Here is a 24,219-nt window from a genome sequence, read left to right on the forward strand (position 1 = left end):
ACTAAGGATGACTGCCACGGCCTGATGAAGAATAAGGAGTTTTGTCTGGGGTTTTTCACTCTTTAAATGAAGCTGACACATTCGACCAAGCTCTTTGAATGCCTCATTAATATCCCGCACACGCAAGCGTTCTCTGGCATTGTTGGCCATCCGCCTTTCCTTCTCCCTTTCTATCTTCTGTTCTGGGTTCAAATCCTCATCTTCATTAGTACTGCTGGAAGGCAAAGTAACAACAATGTCTATTAGGTTTGCTGTAAAGTAAGATATGCTTATTGTACAAAATTAAAAATTATAAAAATAAAAATGACCTATGAATTTTACCAAATGGTAGTAATAGCCACACTTAACATTATTGTATATTTCTTTCCAGTCCTTCCTCAATGCAAATATATATAGTTGAAATTATACCATATACATTTAAAAAAAAATAAATTTATTTATTTATTTTCGGCTGCGTTGGGTCTTCATTGCTGCGCGAGGGCTTTCTCTAGTTGTGGCAAGTGGGGGCTACTCTTCGTTGCAGTGTGCGGGCTTCTCATTGTCGTGGCTTCTCTTGTTGTGGAGCATGGGCTCTAGGTGTGTGGGCTTCAGGAGTTGTGGCACACGGGCTCAGCAGTTGTGGCTCGTGGGCTCTAGAGTGCAGGCTCAGTAGTTGTGGCACACGGGCTTAGCTGCTCTGCTGCATGTGGGATCTTCCTGGACCAGGGCTCGAACCCATGTCCCCTGCATTGGCAGGTGGATTCTTAACCACTGCGCCACCAGGGAAGTCCCCCACATACATTTCTAAATGCATTTTCATTGCACATTACAGCATAAAGACTTCTCCACACTACTAGTGAAACTCTTCATAAACATAATTTGAATGACCACATATTATAGCACCCTGCTCTTCTAGATGTGATCAGCAGCATCAGCATTGCTGCTTAAAAACTTTACTTTTTACATTATTGTAAAAACAGTGTTACATTACCGTTAGAAACAGAATCTCAGGTTCTGCTACAAACCTACTGAATCAGAAGCTGCATTTTAACAAGATTCATATGTACATTAAGCTTTGAGAAACATATGTACTATTATAGTAATGTATTACAGTTTGCTTATGTTCTTAAATATATTCTGGCAGTCCCCTGGTGAGGAGGAGGAAGAAAAGCTTAAGATGTGGAATGAGAGAAGTATCTCAGAAAATGACTATACTTTTTGTTCTGGAAGAAATATCATCAGTGGTGATGATTTTAAAACATGGGTGAACTAGAACAACTTTTTTGAAGGACAAATTGGCAAAATGAATCCAAAGCCTTAAAATGTTCATTATCTCTTGATCAGCAATTCCAACTTTAGAAATTCATTCAAAGGATATAATTAGAGATGTTCATAGAAATTTAGGTAAAGAAGCTGATCACAGAATTATTTACTTCAGAACAAATGGGAGTCCAATATTAGGAGATGGGTTAAATAAATCACAGTACATCCAGATAATGGTCTACTATGTACCCTCTAAAAATCAAGCTGTAGATTATGCTAGGTAAAAGATGCCAAACACAAAAGACTACATATTGTATGATTCCATTTACAGGAACTTCTAGAAAAGACAAAAGTATGGTAACAGAAAGCAGATCAACGTTTGCCAGAAGATGGGAGAAGAGGACTGGTTATAAAATTGGCATGAGGAAACTTTTTAGGGTGGCAGAAATATTCTATATTATTAATGTATATAACTGTATACATGTTTCAAAGGACCAAAACTGTATACTTAATATTGGTGTATTTTATTATATTTGAATTAAACCTCAATAAAGCTGCCTAAAAACAGAAACAACCAGAAAAAAACATGTTGGAGAAAACACAGATAGATGAAAAGGTTAAAAATACACTGTTAAGTTAAAGTTGAAATTATAAAACTTTTATCCAGTTTATCTCCCATTTAAACTGTATTTATGGAAAAAGATATTCCTTGAAAAGTAAACTGTAGTTAATTCTGGGTAGCGGAGTTTCTTGTGATTTTTGTGTGTGCTTTTCTGTAATTTTCAAATTTCTGTAATGAAAACAGACTAATTAATCAGAAAAGAATATTTGAGAAAAATGCTTTGGAATAACTTCTAGAAAATTCTATTTATATTTCAGAAATAAATTACTGAGCAGGGGCTCTTAGAACCTGGAAAAAAATGTGCACAAAGAATTGGTGCTTCATCTCTAATACCCTGAGTACTCTAATAAAGAACAAGTAGAGGGGGCTTCCCTGGTGGCGCAGTGGTTGAGAGTCCGCCTGCCGATGCAGGGGACATGGGTTCGTGCCCCGGTCCGGGAAGATCCCACATGTCGCGGAGCGGCTAGGCCCGTGAGCCATGGCCGCTGAGCCTGCGCTTCCGGAGCCTGCGCTTCCGGAGCCTGTGCTCCACACCAGGAGAGGCCACAACAGTGAGAGGCCCGCGCACCGCAAAACATACAAACAAAGAAAAACAAAAACAAAAACAAAAACAAGTAGAGGGACTTCCCTGTCCAGTGGTAAAGAATCCGCCTTACAATGCAAGGGATGCGGGTTCGATCCCTGGTCAGGGAACTAAGATTCCCACATGCCACAGGGCAACTAAGCCCGCACGCCACAACTACAGAGCCCACATGCCCTGAAGCCTGTGCTCACCACAACTAGAGAGAGAAAACCTGCACACCACGAGTAGAGAGATGCCCGTGCGCCACAACAAAATATCCCGCATGCCACAACTAAGACGGGATGCAGCCCAAAATAAATAAAATAAATAAATAATAAATCTTAAAATAAAACAAGTGGACAACAGATTTTTACTAGCCAATTGTCAAAAATTTCACAAAAGTATTCTTTTGATAATAGAGAATCACTAGCTCTTTGACTTCAAAGAAACCTTTACAGATCATCTAGCCCAAAGGTTTCCAAAGGTGGCCACTCACTAGAATCTTCAGGAGCACTTATAAAATATAGCTTTCAAAGGTCCCACTGCCAGAGATGCTGATACAGTGAGCTCGGGTTCAGGGGTCAGGCATCTGTATTTCTAAAATGTTTCAAGAGTCTGTGCTGCAGGGTTGAGAACCACTGTAAGATCAGTGATCTCCCTAGGATTACAAGGCTAATGAGTGGCAGGGTGACAAGAATCCAGGTTAGTGCTTCATGGAAGAAATCAAGAGCACATATCTAAAATTATTATCATCATAAGTTACCACAGTACCTTTACTGATGTTTACTGCATGTGAGACCGTGTGAAAAGGGCTTTATATGCATAATTTTCAGTTTATTCCCACAAGAATCCTAAACAGAAAATCTTCTGCTAAGATAGAACCAAACCTCAGAGAGCTTAATAACTTGCCAAGGTTACTTGGCAAAATGTGATGAAGCCATGATTCAAACCAAGGTTAGCCTTATTTTGTCCAAAGGCTGTGTTTTAAATTTATTATTATTAACTACTAAGTATTGTTATTATTAACCCATTATACTGCCTTCTCAATTTCTGATGACCTATAACAGTGCTCAGCAAACTGGCCCATAAGCCAGCTACCTGTTTTTGTAAATAAAATTTTATTGGAAGAGCCACACCCACCTGCTTATGTACTGTCTTTGGCTGCTTTCATGATACAATGGCAATGTTCAACAGTTGCAACAGAGACTGTATGACCCACAAAGACTGAAATATTTACTATCTGGCCCTTTACACACAAAGTTTGCTGACCTATATAATGAAAGGATGAATGATGAGGAGAGATGCAAATTATTTCCCTTAAAGTTCTATTTGAATAATGAAACTATGAAAGAATTAAGATTCCTCAAAGGAGTGGACTCTGGATTCCCTGACTCAATTTTTATTTCTTCATGCCCATGCACAACTGAGTACAATGCATATTAAAATGACAATATTAGGACCTTAAGATTTAATTTTCCTCAAGAGAAATGTCAACTACTGAAAATAGTGAGAATGTCAAATGCAAAAGGACAACTTTTAAGTATGGGACTGACAGAAAGGACTATCCTGGTTCTTTTAGTTGGTAATTTCCTTTGTACCATAATTTAATACAAAGAACAATGTTTTAAATATAAATATCTATATGTGATATACATACTACTGATAAATGGATATATACCAAGAAATAGGATGTACCACGAATATATCAAATTACCTACTTTTAATGTAGAACTAGAAGAAAAATCTGATGGAAGAATCTGGAAATAATTTGAAACTAATGTATTATGTGTCAATATCCATATTTCAAAGCAAAGTCAAGTCCAGTTTCTAGAAAACCTTCCCCGACAACATCAACGCATGTGGAGTACTTCCTTTTCCATACTCTTTTCAAAGTATTGTTTAAAACGTAAGTTGCAAATATCTTCTATAAAGAGCCAGAAAGTAAATATTTTCGGCTTTGTGGGTCATCCGACCTATGTTGCAACTACACAAATCTGCCACTGCACTGTGACAGCAGCCACAGACAATATGTGTAGTGGTGTTCCAATAAAACTTTATTTATAAAAACAGGCAATGAACTAGATTTGGCCCATGGGCCATAGTCTGCCAGCCCCTGGTTTAAATCATACAAGAGTCTTACCATATACTTAGCCTTAAAATAATGTATTTGAATATTTACTGATGGGTTATATCTAAATACCTATACTTGTACAATTTAACTTGTTTTAGCTATTTTGTGCTCTAGCTGTCTTACAGACTATAAGCATTGACGGGAGAGAAGTAATTCTTTTTTATACGTAGACCCTAAAATATTGTGGGAAACATGGAAAACATAAACTTAGAGTCAGCTTCATAGGCCTCCCTTTTATGGATGCTATGAGGATTAAATGAGATAACACATAAAAGTCCCAACACAGTAATTAGAACACAGCTGACACTTAAATGCATGATACACTTCAATTTTCCAAGTATCTTCACCCATGGCAAATGAGTGAAATTTAATACCTGGATGCTAACAAATACCTTGTTCTGCCTCTAGATGAAACTTTGATATCTTTTTGGGAGGATTCATCATCTGATTTCATGTCATCTGATGAAGGAGGTTCATGAAGGTTTTCATCTTTCTCTTTGTTTTCAGTCTTGATTTCTGTTGGAACAACAGTTCCAGACTGACTTTGCAAGCCACCTAACAAAGAGGCAAAGAAACAGAATAAATATCCAGACTCATTTATGAATTAGAATTAAGACAGTAAAAAGATTTCTTGATGGTAAATATCCTTAGCTGTTATAGAGCTACTATAGAAATCTGAAGATGTAAAAAAGTAAACTATTCAGAGCTGGAAAGAGCACGTCCACAAACCTTAGAAAAAATTGCTTTTTAAAGCACCTGTATTTAAAAAAAAACAAGCCTGACCCTGATGGTGAGTCCAATGCTCATTTTCAGGCACATTTAACAATCAAACAAGGTAGGAGAAACATAATGCATTTTAAAAACTTCTAAGATGCTGTCAAGTTAAACGAAATAAGCTTTAACATTTTCCTGGACAAACACAATAAAACAGCCATCATGGTTAAATACAACAGGGAAAACTTTATCTTGGTGGTCTTAATACCACCTATATATTTGTACTTATTTATAAGGTCTGTTATAACACTGACAACAATTTGCTTTTTGTAAGAATTGTCTGTCTCTCCAATTAAATTATAATCTTCTAAACAACAGCTACTATCACTCAGAGTTCTAAACATACTCAGAAATGTCTTTCTCAATTCCTCTAGGGACAATGAAGACTCAGCCATGAGGGGAAGTGATTTAGAAAGAGACAGGACAGGGACTTCCCTGGCAGTCCAGTGGTTAAGGCTCTGCACTTCCACTGAAGGGGGTGTGGGTTCAATCCCTGGTCAGGGAACTAAGATCCCACATGCCACACGGTGCAGCCAAAAAAGAAAAAAAAAAAAGGAAGAGGACAGATGCAGGAGCTGGTAAGAAGATGACCAGTAAACACTGAACAACGGTTTGCACAGGGTTCCATCCATCAATAAATATCTGTAATTGGCCCAGCGAAATGGAACATTTGGAACCCTAAATATCGACCCTGTACATTCACACAGTAGTACTACTACTATTTGGAATTCTACCACCTAAGATGATGTTTTTTTTTCTTTTTTGCTGTACGCGGGCCTCTCACTGTTGCGGCCTCTCCCGCCGCGGGGCACAGGCTCCGGACACGCAGGCCCAGCCGCTCTGCGGCACCTGGGATCCTCCCGGACCAGGGCACAAACCCGCGTCCCCCGCGTCGGCAGGCGGACCCCCAACCACTGCACTACGAGGGAAACCCCTAAGATGACTTTTGATTCACAGATGTCAATCTGACTGTGAAGAAGGTGACAGTGCTCCAAAATAATACCTCTGTATGCACTACTGCTGTAATAGTAATTATAGTTACCTCTATAATTTTCTTGTGTTTTATGGTTCAAGTCTGTGCTTGAAGCAGTGACCGTACTAGACAGGACTGAATGATTGCCATTGAGACTGACAGAGTCTTCTCGATGAGTTCCGACCTAAAGTTAAAAAAAAAAAAAAAAAAGTTCATGGTGCAGTAATTGTTCAAATTCTTTCACTGGGTTTAATAGAGAAAACAGCTATCACTCATCTAAATTTAGCAACATTTTTTGGACGCCACTTTTCTGGTTTTTGGATTGTAAAAGACTCGACAGTAGTACTGTTTCTGAATTAAAAATATTTTAAACAATTCCAGCTTTCAAATTTTATATCCCAGAGGGTTGCTGTGAGAAGCAAATGAGCTAATAGACAAAAAGCACTCTATAATCCATACAGCACTACATATTATAGCCTCTATTGTGTATCAATCAATCTGAAAACCTATTCCATATACTACCTAAAAATGTTAAAGTATCCATGAATTTGCATTTAGCAAAATACTGCTTTGTTCCAAGTAATATTATTTATCTACACTTTGTCTTGTTTTTTCTTCCTCTAATTGCTTCTCCTCAAAAATTTTAGAAGAGCAGCAAGAGCAATACAAAATTAAAATAAAATAAAAGTTCTACATTGCCAGGCAACAAAAATGCCATATATTTTTATTCTCAGTTTTAATCAGATTTAGACAAGTCACAGTTAACCTGAACTGAGAAGGCATGCAAACACTACCAAGTGTTTTTAGCTACTGCAGTATTTTTAGAAAAACTGGTTACAAATGAACCAGTTTTTTTTTTTATTAGAACAACAGCAGATGTGGCAATTAGAAGATTAATCCTTTAATTAAATAGGTTTATTGCCTGGAGTTATACATGAGAACCACTGTTTTTCAACAAATCCTTCAATCCCAGTAAAATGCCATACTTTGAATCCCTCTTGAGTAATTAATATAGCTTTTATCTTTCATGACTTTGTATGGATTTTACCCTAAGAGGTATAAATACCCCTATACAAGTTTATCCTTTGGTTTCCTGTGAGCCAAACAAAAGAAACAAAAGCAAAGTTTCAGGCAATGCAGGCCTGAAACTTTGCAGGTAGTGGATCTCATTAGAACATACCAGGTCTTCCACCCAACTTTTTAAGAAATGTCTGTCCTCTACCTTTATTCTTATCTTTAATGTAGTTTTGAAAAACCCATTCAATGTATTCCATAGCTACTTTTTAAATTATTTGAGGATTAGTCATTGCTGAGAATTAGCTGTGTCACTACTCCCTTGGATGATCAAGCATTGACCATACCCTTTTTCTAAACCACATAATTTCATCATGCATTAGAATCATAAAATCTTAAAGCTGGGAAGGGACAACAGAAATCAAGACAGCCTTCTATTCCATTACCACTTTGGAAATTTTCCCTTAGACCCTTAACCTTTACTTCTGCCCTGAACCGCAACCCGCCCCCAGTAAAAAGTCTTGAGAAAAATCTGAAGAACTAAATCTAACACCAAGTGAAGAAGTGGACTATGAAAATTACATTCGAGAGAGGAAATTATTATTTATTTTATTTTTTTGCGGTACGCGGGCCTCTCACTGTTATGGCCTCTCCCGTTGCGGAGCACAGGCTCCGGACATGCAGGCTCAGCAGCCATGGCTCACGGGCCCAGCCGTTCTGCAGCATGTGGGATCTTCCCAGACCGGGGCACGAACCTGTGTCCCCTGCATCGGCAGATGGACTCTCAACCACTGTGCCACCAGGGAAGCCCGAGAGAGGAAATTATTTTTAAAATAGTTTATGATATCCTATCTCTAGGGAATCCTGGTCATGTTTATTCATAACACATAGGGTGCTTTCTTGCTAGCTATGAACTACTCAATGATCTAATGATCTGAGAGGAAGGTCAGTTCAAAAATTGCATTTTATAAAAATAGAGAGGGTAAAATACAACAAATAGTTACAAATTCTTTGGGACCTTAGGAGTCTAGGCCTATTTTAAAGATAATATATTACTAGAATAATTTTGACTGGCTGAGGAAATCACTGCAGGATAAAGTAAAAGCTAAGAGGTTTTTTTTTTTTTTTTAAGAAGATGTTGGGGGTAGGAGTTTATTAATTAATTTATTTTTGCTGTGTTGGGTCTTCGTTTCTGTGCAAGGGCTTTCTCTAGTTGTGGCAAGTGGGGGCCACTCTTCATCGCGGTGTGCAGGCCTCTCACTATCGCGGCCTCTCTTTTTGCGGAGCACAGGCTCCAGACACGCAGGCTCAGTAGTTGTGGCTCACGGGCCTAGCTGCTCTGCGGCATGTGGGATCCTCCCAGACCAGGGCTCGAACCCGTGTCCCCTGCATTAGCACACAGATTCTCAACCACTGTGCCACCAGGGAAGCCCCAAAGCTAAGATTTTTATGTCTGTGTTTATAATGTGGACTTAAAACTTCCCACGATGTTTGGTAATATATGCCAATTTTGCTCTTATCTAGTATTTTGAGCTATCACACCAAGTAAATGAAAAATAAATAGGCTTTTAAAATTTAAACTTTTTTTAAAAAAAAAATTTTATTTATTTATTTATTGGCTGCGTTGGGTCTTCGTTGCTGTGTGCGGGCTTTCTCTAGTTGGGGTGAGCGGGGGCTACTCTTTGTTGCAGTGCGCGGGCTTCTCATTGTCGTGGCTTCTCTTGCTGTGGAGCACGGGCTCTAGGGACGTAGGCTTCAGTAGCTGTGGCACGTGGGCTCAGTAATTGTGGATTGCAGGCTCTAGAGCGCAGGCTCAGTAGTTGTGGCACACGGGCTTAGTTGCTCCGTGGCATGTGGGATCCTCCTGGGCCAGGGCTCGAACCTGTGTCGCCTGCATTGGCAGGCAGGCTCTTAACCACTGCACCACCAGGGAAGCCCTAAAATTTAAACTTTTAAACATACGTTTATTTACTATATATTGTACCTGTGAAACCCATTTTATAGCTCTGTCAGATAATACCGTTGAACATTCAGTAACAAACTGAATTTCACTCATTTGATTGATAAGTGATAATGCATCTGTGAAATTCTTATTCTTTTATTTCATGAGTATAAATAATTCTTTGATTTTTCTGAATCTCAACTAATAAAAATGTTCTATCACCTCTTTTCTGATGAAAGGATTGGCAGACAAAGGATCATTATCTAAACAATAGATCTTAAGGATTTTGCTTTTCCCTGAAGGAAAATCAGAAATGTTGCTCAATTTGTTTTGCGACATAAAATGTCAGTGAATATCTTTGTCTTTATAAATACTACAAACTAAGTATTTTCTCACACCAACCTTGAACAAAATTAAGCCTTTTAAAAATGGCATCAGGCTAGCAAAAAGTTTCAAGTCTGGAGTTTTTCATGTTAATGAAGTTAGCAGGAACTTTTTCTTTGTAACTTGATTCTCCTTGCAAATGGCCCTCATATATTTTCTGGAGAATTTGACATTCACAGTTCTTATAGTTTTCTTTAACCCTTGCTCATCCTGGCTCCCATGTCCTTCCTTTAATCTGAAGCTACCCATTCAAATGGCTCTGTCCACACAAGTAACAGGTGTATAAATAGTTCTTTGTCTGAGCTCAGAGCCTGTGAGGCCAGCCAGATAGGACCTTGTTTAATTGTTCATCTCGTTAGCATACAGCTGACAGAATGCTTCTATTGGGGGACTAGCAGGGGAAGGAAAACCCCTAGGCCTGCTATGCTCTAAATTTCAGTTATGAAGAGCTCCATTTCAGAATAAAAGGCCCATTCCATTAAATGACATCATCTTGCATTCTGAATCTTTACAATCTACCTATGGCCTTATTTTTGTGGGAGCATCCAACAAGGGACTTGTTTTCATTTAATTTGGCCAATGGCTTCAACATCCACAATGGAAAAATGTTAAATCTAATTAGTTGATGAATAAGAGGTGTTGTCAATTAAGGGACAGACTGAAAACTACTCAGTATGAACTCCTCGCTGATTTTGAATTCTATTCTAATAGTTTGTTCAATTTGTACTATTCACTGAGTACTAATGATTTAAATTAATCACTATTAATCTACAGACTGAATAAAGGATCTTTATGTACTGTAAATATTTTGTTTTACCCAAAGAGGGTTTTATGCTAAAACTTGGAAGAATTCCAGTTGTTATGATTCCTTTTGAATAATATTTCCATAAATATATAATCTGTATGGATGTCCGGCTTAAAATACTTGACATTTAAACAATTTTGAGTTAAAAAAATTGTATCAAAACCCTTTAAAAGCACTATAATGTGGTCTTAAAATTTTAAAAAATTTAAGTTGCCTATTTGAGAAAAAAATTGGTTAGAAAAAGTAAAATACAGTTAAAAAATAAACTCCTTCAGTTTAGCTGAAACCTACACATACCATTCCTACTGTATACAAACCTATACTAACAAAATTAGTGTCTAAATATAAGGTTAAAATGATTCCAAATTTACTCTGATAAAGTGACAAAAAGTGCTAAAATTTTGAATAAAATATTACTCTATTTGCCTGTTAGTCTTTAATAACTGAATCTTAAATCTTTTAGAACTAGGAAAAATATAGTTTCTCTAACTGCTTTAGGATTTAGAAAACAGACATGATTTATATTTTAAATCATTATATAAGGTCGCTTTAAGTTCTACAATTGAACATTATTTGCTCTCATACAAGACACACATCTCCAACCATAGCTTAAACAACAAAAAACCCAAGCAATCCCCTGCTCCCCTCACCCCTCGCAAAAGACATGCCTGAGTTAAATTTCCTCAGGACTTGTAACAAAGAAATCAAAAGACCTCCTGGATGTAATTTTACCCTGTATCATAAATGAGACACTTTTTAAGATTTGCATCAGCCTTCCATTAACACAAAAGCTTCTAATCTAACTTAGTTTGAAGTTGAAATCACTGTCTGAACAATAACTGAGCACTTTGTATTAAAGATAAAAGTGCTATTACAGAGCTATCTCATCAGCCCTCGGTATTTTAGATATTACAGCCATAAACTGATGTGATGTACAATAACTTTATATTGCTGAAACCTCTTTGTAATGCCTAAATGAAATTAATGAGTCTCATTCCTTCTCAGTTTTCCACTTAATAACATTATTTTTTTGCTGTCAGCAGTTTATTCCGAGTTTATTCTTACATTAAATAAATGGGAGCAAAACTATAGTCCGTCCAATGCTGACATTTCAATAGTTCTAAAAATCCTGATTTTGTGTTTTAAAATTTAAATGATACATCAATCACATCCTAATAATAGTGTCTGATAAAGCCTTAAGTTTTAATTTGCATTAAGAAAATATGGAGAAACTATCCAAAATATTGAAAGGGAGTAGGAAATTAAGTAAATGAAAATGTTAACCCTATTCAAAAGTAAGAGCAAATGTTAAAACTAGGGCAGGCTGGCTACACTAATTATATGAGAAGGAGTAGTAATTACCCACTTCCTAGTCTCTTCTTCTGATATAATAATCTTCAGGAAATTTAATTTTTTTTTTTTTTTTTTTTGCGGTACATGGGTCTCTCACTGTTGTGGCCTCTCCCGTTGCGGAGCACAGGCTCCGGACACGCAGGCTCAGTGACCATGGCTCATGAGCCTAGCCGCTCTACGGCATGGGGGATCCTCCCGGACCAAGGCACAAACCCGTGTCCCCTGCATCGGCAGGCGGACTCTCAACCACTGTGCCACCAGGGAAGCCCAGGAAATTTAATTTTTGTGTATATTAGATAGCTAAAATATGTTAAAAGCTTTCTGTGGTTGAAACCTCATTTAATCCTAACCTTTGATGCTAGTCAAGTTTGTTCAGTTAAAGGAAACAATAGTCAAAGTTAAGTCTTTTGATATTGACTCCTATTAATATTTTTGGCAGGTGGTAGTCTTATTACCTTTGTGTGAAATATAAAAATTGTTTTCTGGAATAACGAAAAAATAGTAATTATTTCATCTATAAGAAGATGGATCTACAAATCAGTAGATCAGCTGTAGATGATCTTACTGGCATAATCTTGTTAAAAATGAAAATAATGTAGAGAAATGTTTTCAGCAACAAAGCTATTTCCTTGATCAAGGAGACTATTTTGGTTAACCTGCCCATGTAGACTTCACACCACAAGTTACCTTGATAGCACTGAAGGCTGAGAGCAGAGCTCTCTGTATTACTTTTATCCTGCCATCAACTCTTATTCTTCTACTCCCAGTGCATTCTGGCTCACCTCAAATATTCCAACTACTTCAACAGAACTCCCCAACTACTCATTAAAACAAAATAAGCAAAAAGTTATAGGCTCCAAGAAAAGAAAAAACCCCCAAAACAAAAAAAACCCCAAAAAACAAAACTTGCTAACTCTCATTTCCTGCACTGGGAAGCTAATTTTGTTCTAAATCAGGGATTGGCAAAGTATGCCTGTGAGCCAAATCTGGTCCTGTTATTTATTTATTTTGTTTTACTAGTAAAGGAGGCTCTTTTTTATAAATAAAGTTTTATTAAAACACAGCCACAGCGATTTGTTTTCATAACAGCTATGGCTGCTTTCATGTTACCAAATCAGAGTTAAGTAGTTGTGCCAGAGACCATATAGCCTGCAAAGCTGAAAATATTTACTGTCTGGTCTTTTACAAAAAAAAGTATGCTGACTCTTCTCCTTTAAATGCTAGGAGAGAAAGTAACATCATATTTAAAACTTGGAATTAGGATGGTGACCTCTAGTAAATGCCCACAAAAATCCATTACATCAAAAATTTTATTTGAATGTTCTGTGGAGTTCCTGGAATGGTATTTATGTTTAGTAGACCAGTTTTACTCTCTGAAGAAAAATAAATGAAATGATGAAAATTAAATATTTTTGAGAGGAAACTGACCTTACAAATTCTAAATGGCGATATAGAATTGCTGATAAACTGATATTTCTGTGGTTACTTTGTAATAATGGCCATGTAACCTCCATTTTTAGGGGCCTAAAAAATACTAATTTATGTTCATGCAGAGGAAAAGTATATAAACTACCAGAAAGTTAAACAAGACAAAAAAAGAAAAGTGATTCCAGAATGTAAAATTGTGTTATTTCTTAGTCATGACCAGTTAGAAAACATGGGGGTGAGATAATAAAAGCAGATTAACTCTTAAAGATGGCTGGCAATAGTTACAAGATGTCCCCCAAATCACACACCCTCCCAGAATATGAAAAGAGTTGATTCCACATAAGTAGGTACAAAGCATGTAAGCAAGGCTCCCGGCAGTACTGATGCAAGCCCTCAGACATGAATAACAGCCACCAGGATAAGAGTTTTCCTCAACAATATGCCTAAGACTTAGCTGGGACAGTCACTGGCTGACTGTGATCTTCATTTCATTCCATGCTTTGGTCTTTCTGCTGAAACTGAGAACTGAGTACTCACAGCTAAGAAGTTCATTTCAGAAGGATGGGAGCTGAATACTAACTCACCTGACATTGTTAGATTTTGTCAGTTAATAACTTTTGAGGGTAAGCCTGGCAGAAACATCTGCATCTCCACCTCCATTAGTGATTGGGGAAGGGGTGGATAGAGTAGATGACGTCTGGCAGACTTTTCTCAGCTGTGTCCTCTAAGAAGGTTATAAAAACTGAAGGAAGACCTTGATAGAAAAACTCTGCAATAGCCTGGGCTTAGTTGCTGCAGCACTGATGCTGCTTCTCAGACTAAGCCAGACTCACCTCATGTTTCAGAACTCTCTTTTTCTAGATTACCTTGAATTTTTTTCCTTTTTTTTCTTTGCAGTACGCGGGCCTCTCACTGCTGTGGCCTCTCCTGCCGCGGAGCACAGGCTCCGGACGCGCAGGCCCAGCGGCCATGGCTCACGGGCCCAGCCGCTCCGCGGCATGTGGGATCCTCCCAGACCAGGGCACGAACCCGCGTCCCCTGCATCGGCAGGCGAACTCTCAACCACTGCGCCACCAGGGAAGCCCTTTTCCTTTTTAAAGAATATCTCTGGCAGCTCTGAAGTAGGTAGCATATTCCTAGTGAATATAATGGAAGCTACTTTCTTAACTAAAAGCTTCAGGGCAGTATCTAATATTAGAAACAATTTTTCCCTCAACAAGTTCTTTTAAAATGCACTAGGTTTTTACATGGCTTTGGAGGACTGGATTTTGAAAAATCTCTTTTCCAACTTATATCCAAAGTTGGTAAAAACAACCTCCCAAAGATAGAAGTTCCAAAGATATAAATTCCTCCCAAAGATATAAATTCTATACTTATGTGGGAGGAGCCAGAGATATATATTGTAGCAGATAAACTGGAAAAAGGAGCAGTGGGCTATTAACAATGAAGAATTAAAAAAACGATTAAGAGGTGAGGACTAAGAATTGCAAATACTGCAGGCTGAGACAAGCTTAGGATTCAAACATACTGATTTTCAAGTCATTCTTCTAAATAAGGATAAACAGTATTTCAGCAAAGTAATAATTTATACTTGCAACAAATGCTATCTTATTATTCTGTTAAAATTATTTTATTACTACCACTAATAGTGATTACAATATTCCCTTTTATTTCTAGGAATTCAGTAATTTAAAAATGCTTTCACATTTATTAGTTTATCAATAGCAACAAAAGCTAATTTAAAAGGAGTCTTAATTTCAAGATCTTCTGATATTAAAAAACAAAAACAAAAAACTGGTTGTTAAGACATGTGGGCATTGTCACCTATGTTGCTGAAAACACTGTTCTTAGGAAACCAGGCAGCCTTGTTTGATGTTTACTTCAGCAACTCCAGAATGAATATAAATGGCTGTCTGATACATGAATGTGAATGTGAAAATCTGGAACCAATCCTATTTTACAGAACACAAGACTTCAGCATTTGGGGCACCTAATTATTGCGATGATAGGTGAGCTTTAGCCTTGATCACACGGCTTACAGCTAGAAATCTGTTTCATAGGAGATATTTCACGGCATGCAATGAATCTTAAAAACCATGCCATAAACATGCAAACACATGGTTTCAGTTAAATAGCAGATTCAAAACAAGCTTCATTCCTTTAAAACATAATTTGTATAAAAAACAATGTAAGACATTCGACACAGAATTTTTGATGTGCATGGCTGCAGAATTTTACTTTTTTCCTCCTTTAAAGAACTACCACGTTAAAAAAAAAAAAAGGGATTGAACGATTTTACTCTCTTCAGGGATTAATCTAAAATTGTTTCCTTTCATTGTCACTTAAATTACAGTCATTCTTAAAACTACCCCACATTTTTCCTTCATTTGGGAATAAAGCTTAAATTTGGACCTGTACAAATAATATTACATTCGTTCTACTATTGAAGGCTGGTTCCAAATTATAAATAGCTTTTCTAGACCAGAACCCTTGATATTCAGTCTTGCTTTATTGCTTTTGATATTAAGACTTTCTACAACTGTTTCAAGGCAAAAACGGTTCTGCTAATTATTACATATCTGGAAAAAAAATCCAAGTTTAAGCTAAAATGATGTCTGTAGAAAGTTTCTGCTTTTTGCATATGGTCATAGTAGGATTTTAAGGGCCAATGCTCAGCCAATGACCCTGCCCAAGACAGTAAAAGAAATTCTTAAAAGCCACTCTACCTTCCTTCCTAACGGAAAGAAGGAACCTCTCTCCCTGAAAGATTTCATGAAAAACATGTAGGACAATACGTTTTAGAAGTTATTTCAAAAAGGATGAGTACTATTTTACCATTGAAGCAGGTCGACTGCTTGTAACAAGGCTTGATCCACCATAGTTTGAATTGAGGCTTCCAATTGGTGCATTATGGGATGGTCCCAATAAACTGTGTATATCACTGTGACCAGCAGGCAAACTGGTGGAAGGTCCCACGGCATGGTTCCGCAGCACATGGATAGCATCATCCAGTCTGTCCAAACGATCCTCCATTCGAGATTGCTGTAGGGATTGAAAAAAGACATGGAGGTTACTGATGTTATCTATTAAATTCATTAAACTGCTGTTTCCTACTTTGGGATATAGGGAAGACAGCAAGTGAATATGCAATATTAAGTAGCTTCAAAAGAAACTACCTGTACTACGAATCAACAATTAAAGAAAGGATATTTGTAGACTATGCTAAATTAACAAAGCCTCAGAAGCAAATCACTGCTTCATAAAACCTATTTACCAATCTAGCATGAGGTTATTTCTTTTAGCTTCTACAAAAGCTGAAGGCTACTCTACTGTGTCTGATACTCAATTATCATTGATAAAAAAGATAACCTGTACTTTAACACTGATCTTTGAAATGAGGGCAATTTGGGGGAGGGTCTTCAAATCCATCAAATTTAAGTTGTAATTTTGTTTTAAGTGAATATTTATAATACCTATCTGAAATGGTGACCACATCCAAATGTGCTCTTTCACAAAACTGATGAAATGATATTATCTGTCTGTGAATATACACATGCCCCATACACAAACATATTAGAATTTAAGAAAATAAAAGCACATGCCAGTAGAGCTCTTTTAAAAAGAATCACACTCAACAAAAGCCTATTCTTACATATTGTTACAAAAACAAAAATAGTCACTGTTTGATTTTAAAAGACTCTGGAGTCTGTACAGCCTTGATGATTTTAAACGGATAATAGGAAGTATAATTAATTGAAACACAAAAAAGGCACCATCTAAAAGAAATAGTACCTCACAGACATCCTTTAAGAAGGACATTGCATCTTGCAAATGCTCGTGAAGTTGCTGCTCAACTCGATTTTTCTGGCAAAGTCAAGACAGAACAGGAGGCAAAGCACAGGTTAAGATTAACTCCAAAAGAGATGAGGAAATAGCTGATGTGCATGTCAGCATAACATGTTAGTAAAGTTAACGCGGAGACCTGCAAGATCTACTTGTATTAAGGTATGAGAAGGCTGGGATTTAACAGCAAAGTTATAAGGTTAGCATCTAAATAGCACACATTGCTTATATTTGCTTATATGTGAGAAGAAAACTTTCCTTTAATTTAAAATGTTCTGTTAGTCACAGAAAAAGAACTTTTCTATTTGCAACCTGGAATTACTGAATGATAGCATGACTTAACATTCTATTAAGTCATCCTTATTTTGTTTTTATGCTTTATTTTGTTTATTATGTAATTCTGTGGTAAGCATACAAAGGCAACAGTAGTTAACACCCTACCACAAATTCTTCACTCTCAATACCTAGACAGGCTCCTTTATTCTACTGCTTTGTTTGTCAATGGTTTTGCTTGTACAATTTACATAATACATTCTTTTTTAAAAAAGAAAACATGGGAAAAAATACTCTTCCTGACAAAAATAATTGATGCTACATTTAAAAATTTTAACAGAAATGTAATAAAGTATACACAATATCATCACATGAGAAAGAGTAAAATACAACCATTTTGCAATGCTGGACTAATTTTCTCTTACTTGGTCTGTGTTTTTTTTTTTCTTCTTTAAATTTCCTTTACATGTAAACATAAAATTATAGTAAAATTAAACCCTAGATCTGTCAAAGAAACAAAAATCCCATAACACTGTTTTAATACCAGCTGTCCTGAGACCAGAAGCCTGATGTCCCAAAGAACAGATGGCAAAAGGCACACCCAATGTGTCTTATATAGTTCAACTAAATCAGGCCATTTGTTAGCAGAGAATTCGTGTGTAATGCTATCCTACTGTTTTTTCATTGTTACTCAAGATTTTCTGGGAAAAAAAAAAAAAAAAAAAAGAACTCCACACTATTAGATAAAAGAGACCTTGTATGTTTCTCAGAGGCTCTTACCAGGGAGTGGAGTGAGTTTTCATAGCTTGGGGATGAAGGCGCTTGCCCTCCAGGTCTGGGCCACTGACTGGTACCTGTTAAAACAAAACCCAAAAGCACCCACACACCTTGGTTAACTCAGTGATCTTGAAAATGTTCTAAAGGAAAGGGTAAAGATATATTGTAAGTGTGCATAAATTTATGTGAAAATTTTTGTTGTCTTCAGCATGTTACTGGCTACTGATAAACCCAACACATTAAAATTTTTTTTTCATTATTAATATAACTGTGTAGGGAGTTGAGAAAAAAACTATACTTTGAAACATAACTACATTTATGTTTGCATGTTCTTCACACTCTGTCCAAATGCACACATATTTTGAGAAAATGTACTTAAAATATGCATAATTTAAAATTCTGTCCCTCCCCCATATTTTTAGTCTTTATGATCATGCTATTAATGACTTACATTAATATTCACCTGATTCTCTATATCATAATTTGCTTAACCACCGTTACCTCAGTGCTAGACGTTTTGGTTGCTTTCATTTGGCTATTATGAATAGTAACTGAATATCACTATATTATGAACGTTAATACTGTGTTTTTTCTTTTGGGGAATATGTCTAAGGATAAATAGCATTTCTAAGTTAAAAGGTATGAACATATTTATGATCCTTAATTCATAAGGCCAAAACTGCTTTCTAAAGGGTCACGTTAACTTGTGCCTCCAGTAATGCACAAATGCACCAATTTCAAATGATTGCAAATACATTTAGGATTATCTGCTAAAAATTTTCCCAACATAATTTACACCAAAACATATTATTTAATTTGGAAAATATCATCATGAAAATTTTGTTAAATGTTGTTTACTCTTCAACTTTAGGAAAGTGGCAATATAATAAAAAAAAGGAGACAGAAAAAGCAAGGATACAAGTTCAGAACAGAAAGAATAAAAAGGAAAAAAAAAACAAGAAAAAATAAAAGGGTTAATTCATTCATGTATTGGGGAGAATGCAGTGTTTTAAAACAGCTTCAGGGACTTCCCTAGCGGTCCAGTGGGTAAGACTCCACGCTCCCAATGCAGGGAACTATATCCCACATGCATGCTGCAACTAAGAGTTCACATGCCTAAACTAAGAGTCTGCATACCGCAACTAAAGATCCCACGTGCCACAACTAAGACCTGGCACAGCCAAAATAAATAAATAAAATAAATGATAAATATTAAAAAAAATAAAATAGCTTTAAATAGCTTTAAAATAACCAAAATAGCTTTAAAAAGAAAAAGACAAATGATTGAAAATCTTTACTATTTCATGACTGTGCATTTGAAAGTAAGTTATGTATAGAAAATAATGAAGACCGTTCAATTAAATATATGGTTTTGTTCTTAACAAATCCTCAGTGACAAACTGAATTATCAATATAGTAGAAATCTGAAGTTGGAGAAGGTTTACTTAATGTGTCTTGTTTATTGCTAAATGAAATTTTAAACTATGTTCCACCAGAGCTTGTTGTTGCAGGTTAATTTGCCATATTTAGGAAACTAAAAACTTACGGTAAATTGGAACTATTATAGTTCACTTTAGCTGAGTAACCTAGTAATTGTAGGAATAATTGTATTCCTAGTAACTGTACAAAAAATAGGCACTCACAGTTTTTTGTTTTTGTTTTTATTCTGCTTTTATGAAGCGAATGAGGTAAAAGCTATGAATGCACTCACTCTGTGAACCTAAAGGTCTTTTTTTTTTTTTTGGGCGGTACGCGGGCCTCTCACTGTTGTGGCCTCTCCCGTTGAGGAGCACGGGCTCTGGATGCGCAGGCTCAGAGGCCACGGCTCACGGGCCCAGCCGCTCCGCAGCATGTGGGATCTTCCCGGACCGGGGCACGAACCCGTGTTCCCTGCATCAGCAGACGGACTCTCAACCACTGCGCCACCAGGGAAGCCCCTAAAGGTCTTTTTGACCATGAGATATTATTATTATTTCTTCCTGATGATAGATCTATCATGTAATCAATGAAGAAAAAAGATACATAGACTTTTGTAATTCTGGCCCACTGACGGCTTATTAGCTATGGATGAGAACTTTGGGGTTGTGAATGGAATTCAAATTCTAGACAGAGACCATAATGCTATAGAATACCTCTGACACTAGACAGATCTGCATCCTTGTCTTTTTATAAAACTAGTACATGAGTAAAATATACAGATTTATTTAGAATCATACTGGTATCTTTATCTCTAGCTTGTAATCACCAACTGCAGCATTATTACACAAATAAGGAAAAACAAAAGTACAAACGCTAAAAACCTAAGGGGTTTCCCAGAGAATAGGTTATTTGCCCCCTTCCTTCCCTGTTACCTGCTATCTGGTGGTAGACATGCACAGGGGTTTTGGGCTTATACTACTTCCTTCTGTTAGATAAGGGCAAGCTTTCAACTCTTTATATAGTTAACAATTTTTGTAATTGCCCTGAGCTTTTTAGTGACCACCCCCAAAAGCTAGCTGTTATTCAAGGATTATAATAAATTTACTTGATATCAAAATTTATTGACTATTTCCAGAGAACACGTTAGCTGACAAGAGAATCAAATTATTTGGCTAGAAAATCTGGAAAGGCTTTCTTTGATCACTAAATCAAAAATTCACCCAGTGTTTCTGATCTGTCCTCACTCTGAGTGGGATTCAGTAATATGCCACCTAATAAAACTGGTTAATAAATTTAGAGAATAGATAACATCATTTTGCATGGCTGAGAGAAATTCTTAGGACTATTTATCATGCATTTTCTTATTTTGTTAGCTGTTTCCCTTTGTAATCTCACCCTAAACTCAAACTTTCATGAGATACTCCACACTTGGAAAAGGTTGAATAATCCTAAATGTAGCACTGAATGCTTTGCTTTCCACAATCTGGCCCCAGCCAATCTTTCCACTTCCAATATGTGAAAAGAGTTCATAAACAGTCATCTCAATGACTCTGGATGAACAGGTCATGCACTTTCTTACATCTTGATCTTTGTCACATTCTCTTCTTTTATACTCAAAGTTCTTTCTCCTTTATACTCTCTTCATGAAGTACATCCGAAGAACTGTAGTTTAGAGTAAATTCTGACGGTTCTATTTTCATGTGTTTATCTCTGTTTTCTCAACTAAATTGAAAACTTGCTGAAGTCAGGTAACTGCTTTAACACCAGGCATACAGACAGATGATAAAAATAAATATCTCACTGATGAAATGAGCCTAAACTGAGGAATCCTTTCTCCCCTATCTCCCCCCACTCCCTCTTTATTTTTATTGTGGATGTTCTGAAGATTGCTATTGAGTACTGCAATTATTAAACTTTTATTCACTGATATTCTAGAAGGATGTAAAGAAAGGTGAAAAGTGGTTTTGTTTGTCTGCTTTCCAAGTTCCCTTAGTAAACACATTCTTTTTTTTTTCTTTTTCACATCTTTATTGGAGTATAAATGCTTTACAATATTGTGATTAAACACATTCTCTTAACTCAAATACTCATGTCTTTTCTCAAAGGACAAATGTATTAGACACAGCCATACTTCTACCTTGCTGCTAGAGCCCAAATTTTGCTCAGAAGGTGGGGGAGGGTGTCCATCCTTTCCTACTATGAACCAAGAAAGAGTAATTCTATTCTTAGCTCTTGGGAGAAATCCTAATGACTAAGACAAACATGGTGGTCCCATTTCTGTTGAGTAACTCTGTTAAACCCAGTTCTGGTCAATGAATCATGAGGGAAAATCTGTTGAAGAGGCTTCTGGAAAAAGATTCTTAAAAGACATATAATAGATGATCCTTTTTCTTACATGAGACATGGTTATGTCCATATGTGGTACCTTCAACTGCTGTCTTGCCACCAGCCTAAGAAAGAATTGCAAAGAAATAGAGCAGGAGCCCTGACTGGTCCAGGAACTTGCCCTGCTATGGGCTTTATACAAGATATCCAAAATCCCCTTATTATTTAATCCAGTCCAGACAAGAGTTTCTCTTTCTTTCAGCCTAAAGTATCCTAACTAAAACAATATCATCATCTCAGAAGCTTCTTTCTTGTAAGCATTTTCTATGCAGGAACGTTATGTTCTTAGTCTGAAAAGTTCCCAAGGAAAATAAGCAGGATTTAAAATAGAACGATGAATGCCTTAGAAACTGCCTATGTTGCTTTGCACCTGTGCAACTATTCTTACAAGGTCTGTCCTGAGTCTGACTGATGCTCAGACATAAGGAAGAGGGCAAGTGTAGAGCGCACATAGCGGGTAGGAATTTTTACTCTAGATGATAGGCTCCTGTCACACAAGGTACAAAATAATTTGTACATATTATATAGGAGCTCTGGTTTGCTCTATCTTTTTCATTTTTCCTTCAACTGTGAATACTTTATCGCCCATTGCTTTCCTTTTTTCCTCCTCCCTTTCCATGTCTGCTCTGCCAGCCTGGGGTGTGTGTGTATGTGGGGGTGGTTATAAGAAGAAAACACTAGATACAGGAGATGAGAGACAGAGATGCACCTGTATAAAATCAGTCTTTGATGCCATTTCAACAGGAGTATATGAAAATATTTTTCTTTGAGTATGACTGCAGAACTGTAAAAAGAAGCCTATTAATACCTTCATTACACAATTTAACATTTCACAGATCTTCACTAATCAGCTGAATTAAAGGTGGAAAGAGGATATCATCCACTAAACATCAAATAAAAATGGAGAAGGGAAGGGTAAGCTGGGACAAAGTGAGAGAGTGGCACTGACATATATACACTACCAAATGTAAAACCGATAGCTAATGGGAAGCAGCCGCATTGCATAGGGAGATCAGCTCGGTGCTTTGTGACCACCTAGAGGGGTGGGATAGGGAGGGTGGGAGGGAGACACAAGAGGGAGGGGATATGGGGATATATGTATATGTACAGCTGATTCACTTCGTTATAGAGCAGAAACTAACACATCATTGTAAAGCAATTATGCTTAAATAAAGATGTTAAAAAAATAAATAAAAAAATAAAAAAACAAATTCAAAAAAAAAAAAGGAGGAGGAAAAGTGAGATTTTACTTTGGACCATTATTTTTTGAAAAACGCCTAAGTTTCTGATTCTTCATTTTACTGATGTCTCTGCATAGATGCTGAGCTCCTCTGCTGCCTGCCTTCCCAACCAGTGTTAATGGAAACCAAAGGACACTTTTATCTTACTGGGCTGGGCAGAGAAGAGGCAGTGGGAACATACAGTAAGGGCCAATATAGCTACCTGAGATGAGAAAGTGAAACAAGCTGTGGCAAAAATGACACTGATAATTTTAGTAAAACTCTGCCAAGAGGGTGAGTATGGTTAAAGTTACATCATTCTTCCTGTAATTTCATCCCTCTGTTAAACAACAACTTTAAGTCAATGGGTCTTTCATAGTCCTGTCTATGTGGGGAACAGCTGTTCAACTTTTACTAGACAGCTGAAGCCATGGTGTCTGAGAAAGTGGCAGAACCCACTAATAGCTGAAAGCAGCTGCCAGCAGTTCATCATTTCCACATTGGAATGCTTCTTAGCAGAGTCACAAGGCTAAATCACAGAGCACAGGTGATAGCCAGGGCCCTGATACACCAGAGCCTTGATTTTCAGAAACCCTGAACAATGCAAAAAGGCTTCACAGCAACAACAACAAGGCCACATGGACTGAACTAGTGACTTTGATCAGGAATAGAGAATCATTTCTGAGGTCAACTGTTGGAGGAAAATGGCAATTTTTACACAGTTGTCTATTGTCTTTTCCTTAGAACTAATACATTTCTTCTTTAGCATGGTTTTTCTCCAAACACTGCTCAAGAAACACATTCCAAGTTTTATAGCTTAACAGATCAGATCCAAGCATCTTCTTGTAATTTGATTTATTCCTAATAAATCAAAAAATTCCTATTTACAATAATAACAGTTGTATCTCAACAAATTTATACTGTAGGATAGTATCTGGAACTTGTTAAAACTACTGTAAAGAAAAACAGGAAAAAAGCAATGCAAATCTGAACACTTATTTAACTCCACTAACAATATTCATACACATTCACAAAGAGTTCTTTTCTTTTTTTTTTTTTTTTTTTTTTTTCC

General features: G+C 36.8%; 1 protein-coding gene across 3 annotated transcripts in view; it reads right to left on the reverse strand.

Annotated features, from left to right (window-relative positions):
- TCF12 (transcription factor 12) overlaps positions 1-24,219 on the reverse strand; it is a 366,571-nt gene that overhangs the window by 7,864 nt on the left and 334,488 nt on the right. For 2 of the 3 annotated variants that reach the window (XM_007458915.1, XM_007458916.1), the window contains 5 exons: positions 18,127-18,200; positions 16,066-16,272; positions 6,374-6,488; positions 4,950-5,112; positions 3-214 (listed from right to left, as the gene is read on the reverse strand). In XM_007458915.1, coding sequence (XP_007458977.1) covers positions 3-214; positions 4,950-5,112; positions 6,374-6,488; positions 16,066-16,272; positions 18,127-18,200 — 771 coding nt within the window. Of the gene's footprint in view, positions 1-2; positions 215-4,949; positions 5,113-6,373; positions 6,489-16,065; positions 16,273-17,022; positions 17,095-18,126; positions 18,201-24,219 lie in introns of all 3 variants that reach the window. The other variant, XM_007458914.1, reaches the window with a different exon arrangement.

Source organism: Lipotes vexillifer, unplaced genomic scaffold (assembly GCF_000442215.2).
Source record: "Lipotes vexillifer unplaced genomic scaffold, Lipotes_vexillifer_v1.1 scaffold102, whole genome shotgun sequence".
NCBI lineage: Eukaryota > Metazoa > Chordata > Mammalia > Artiodactyla > Lipotidae > Lipotes > Lipotes vexillifer.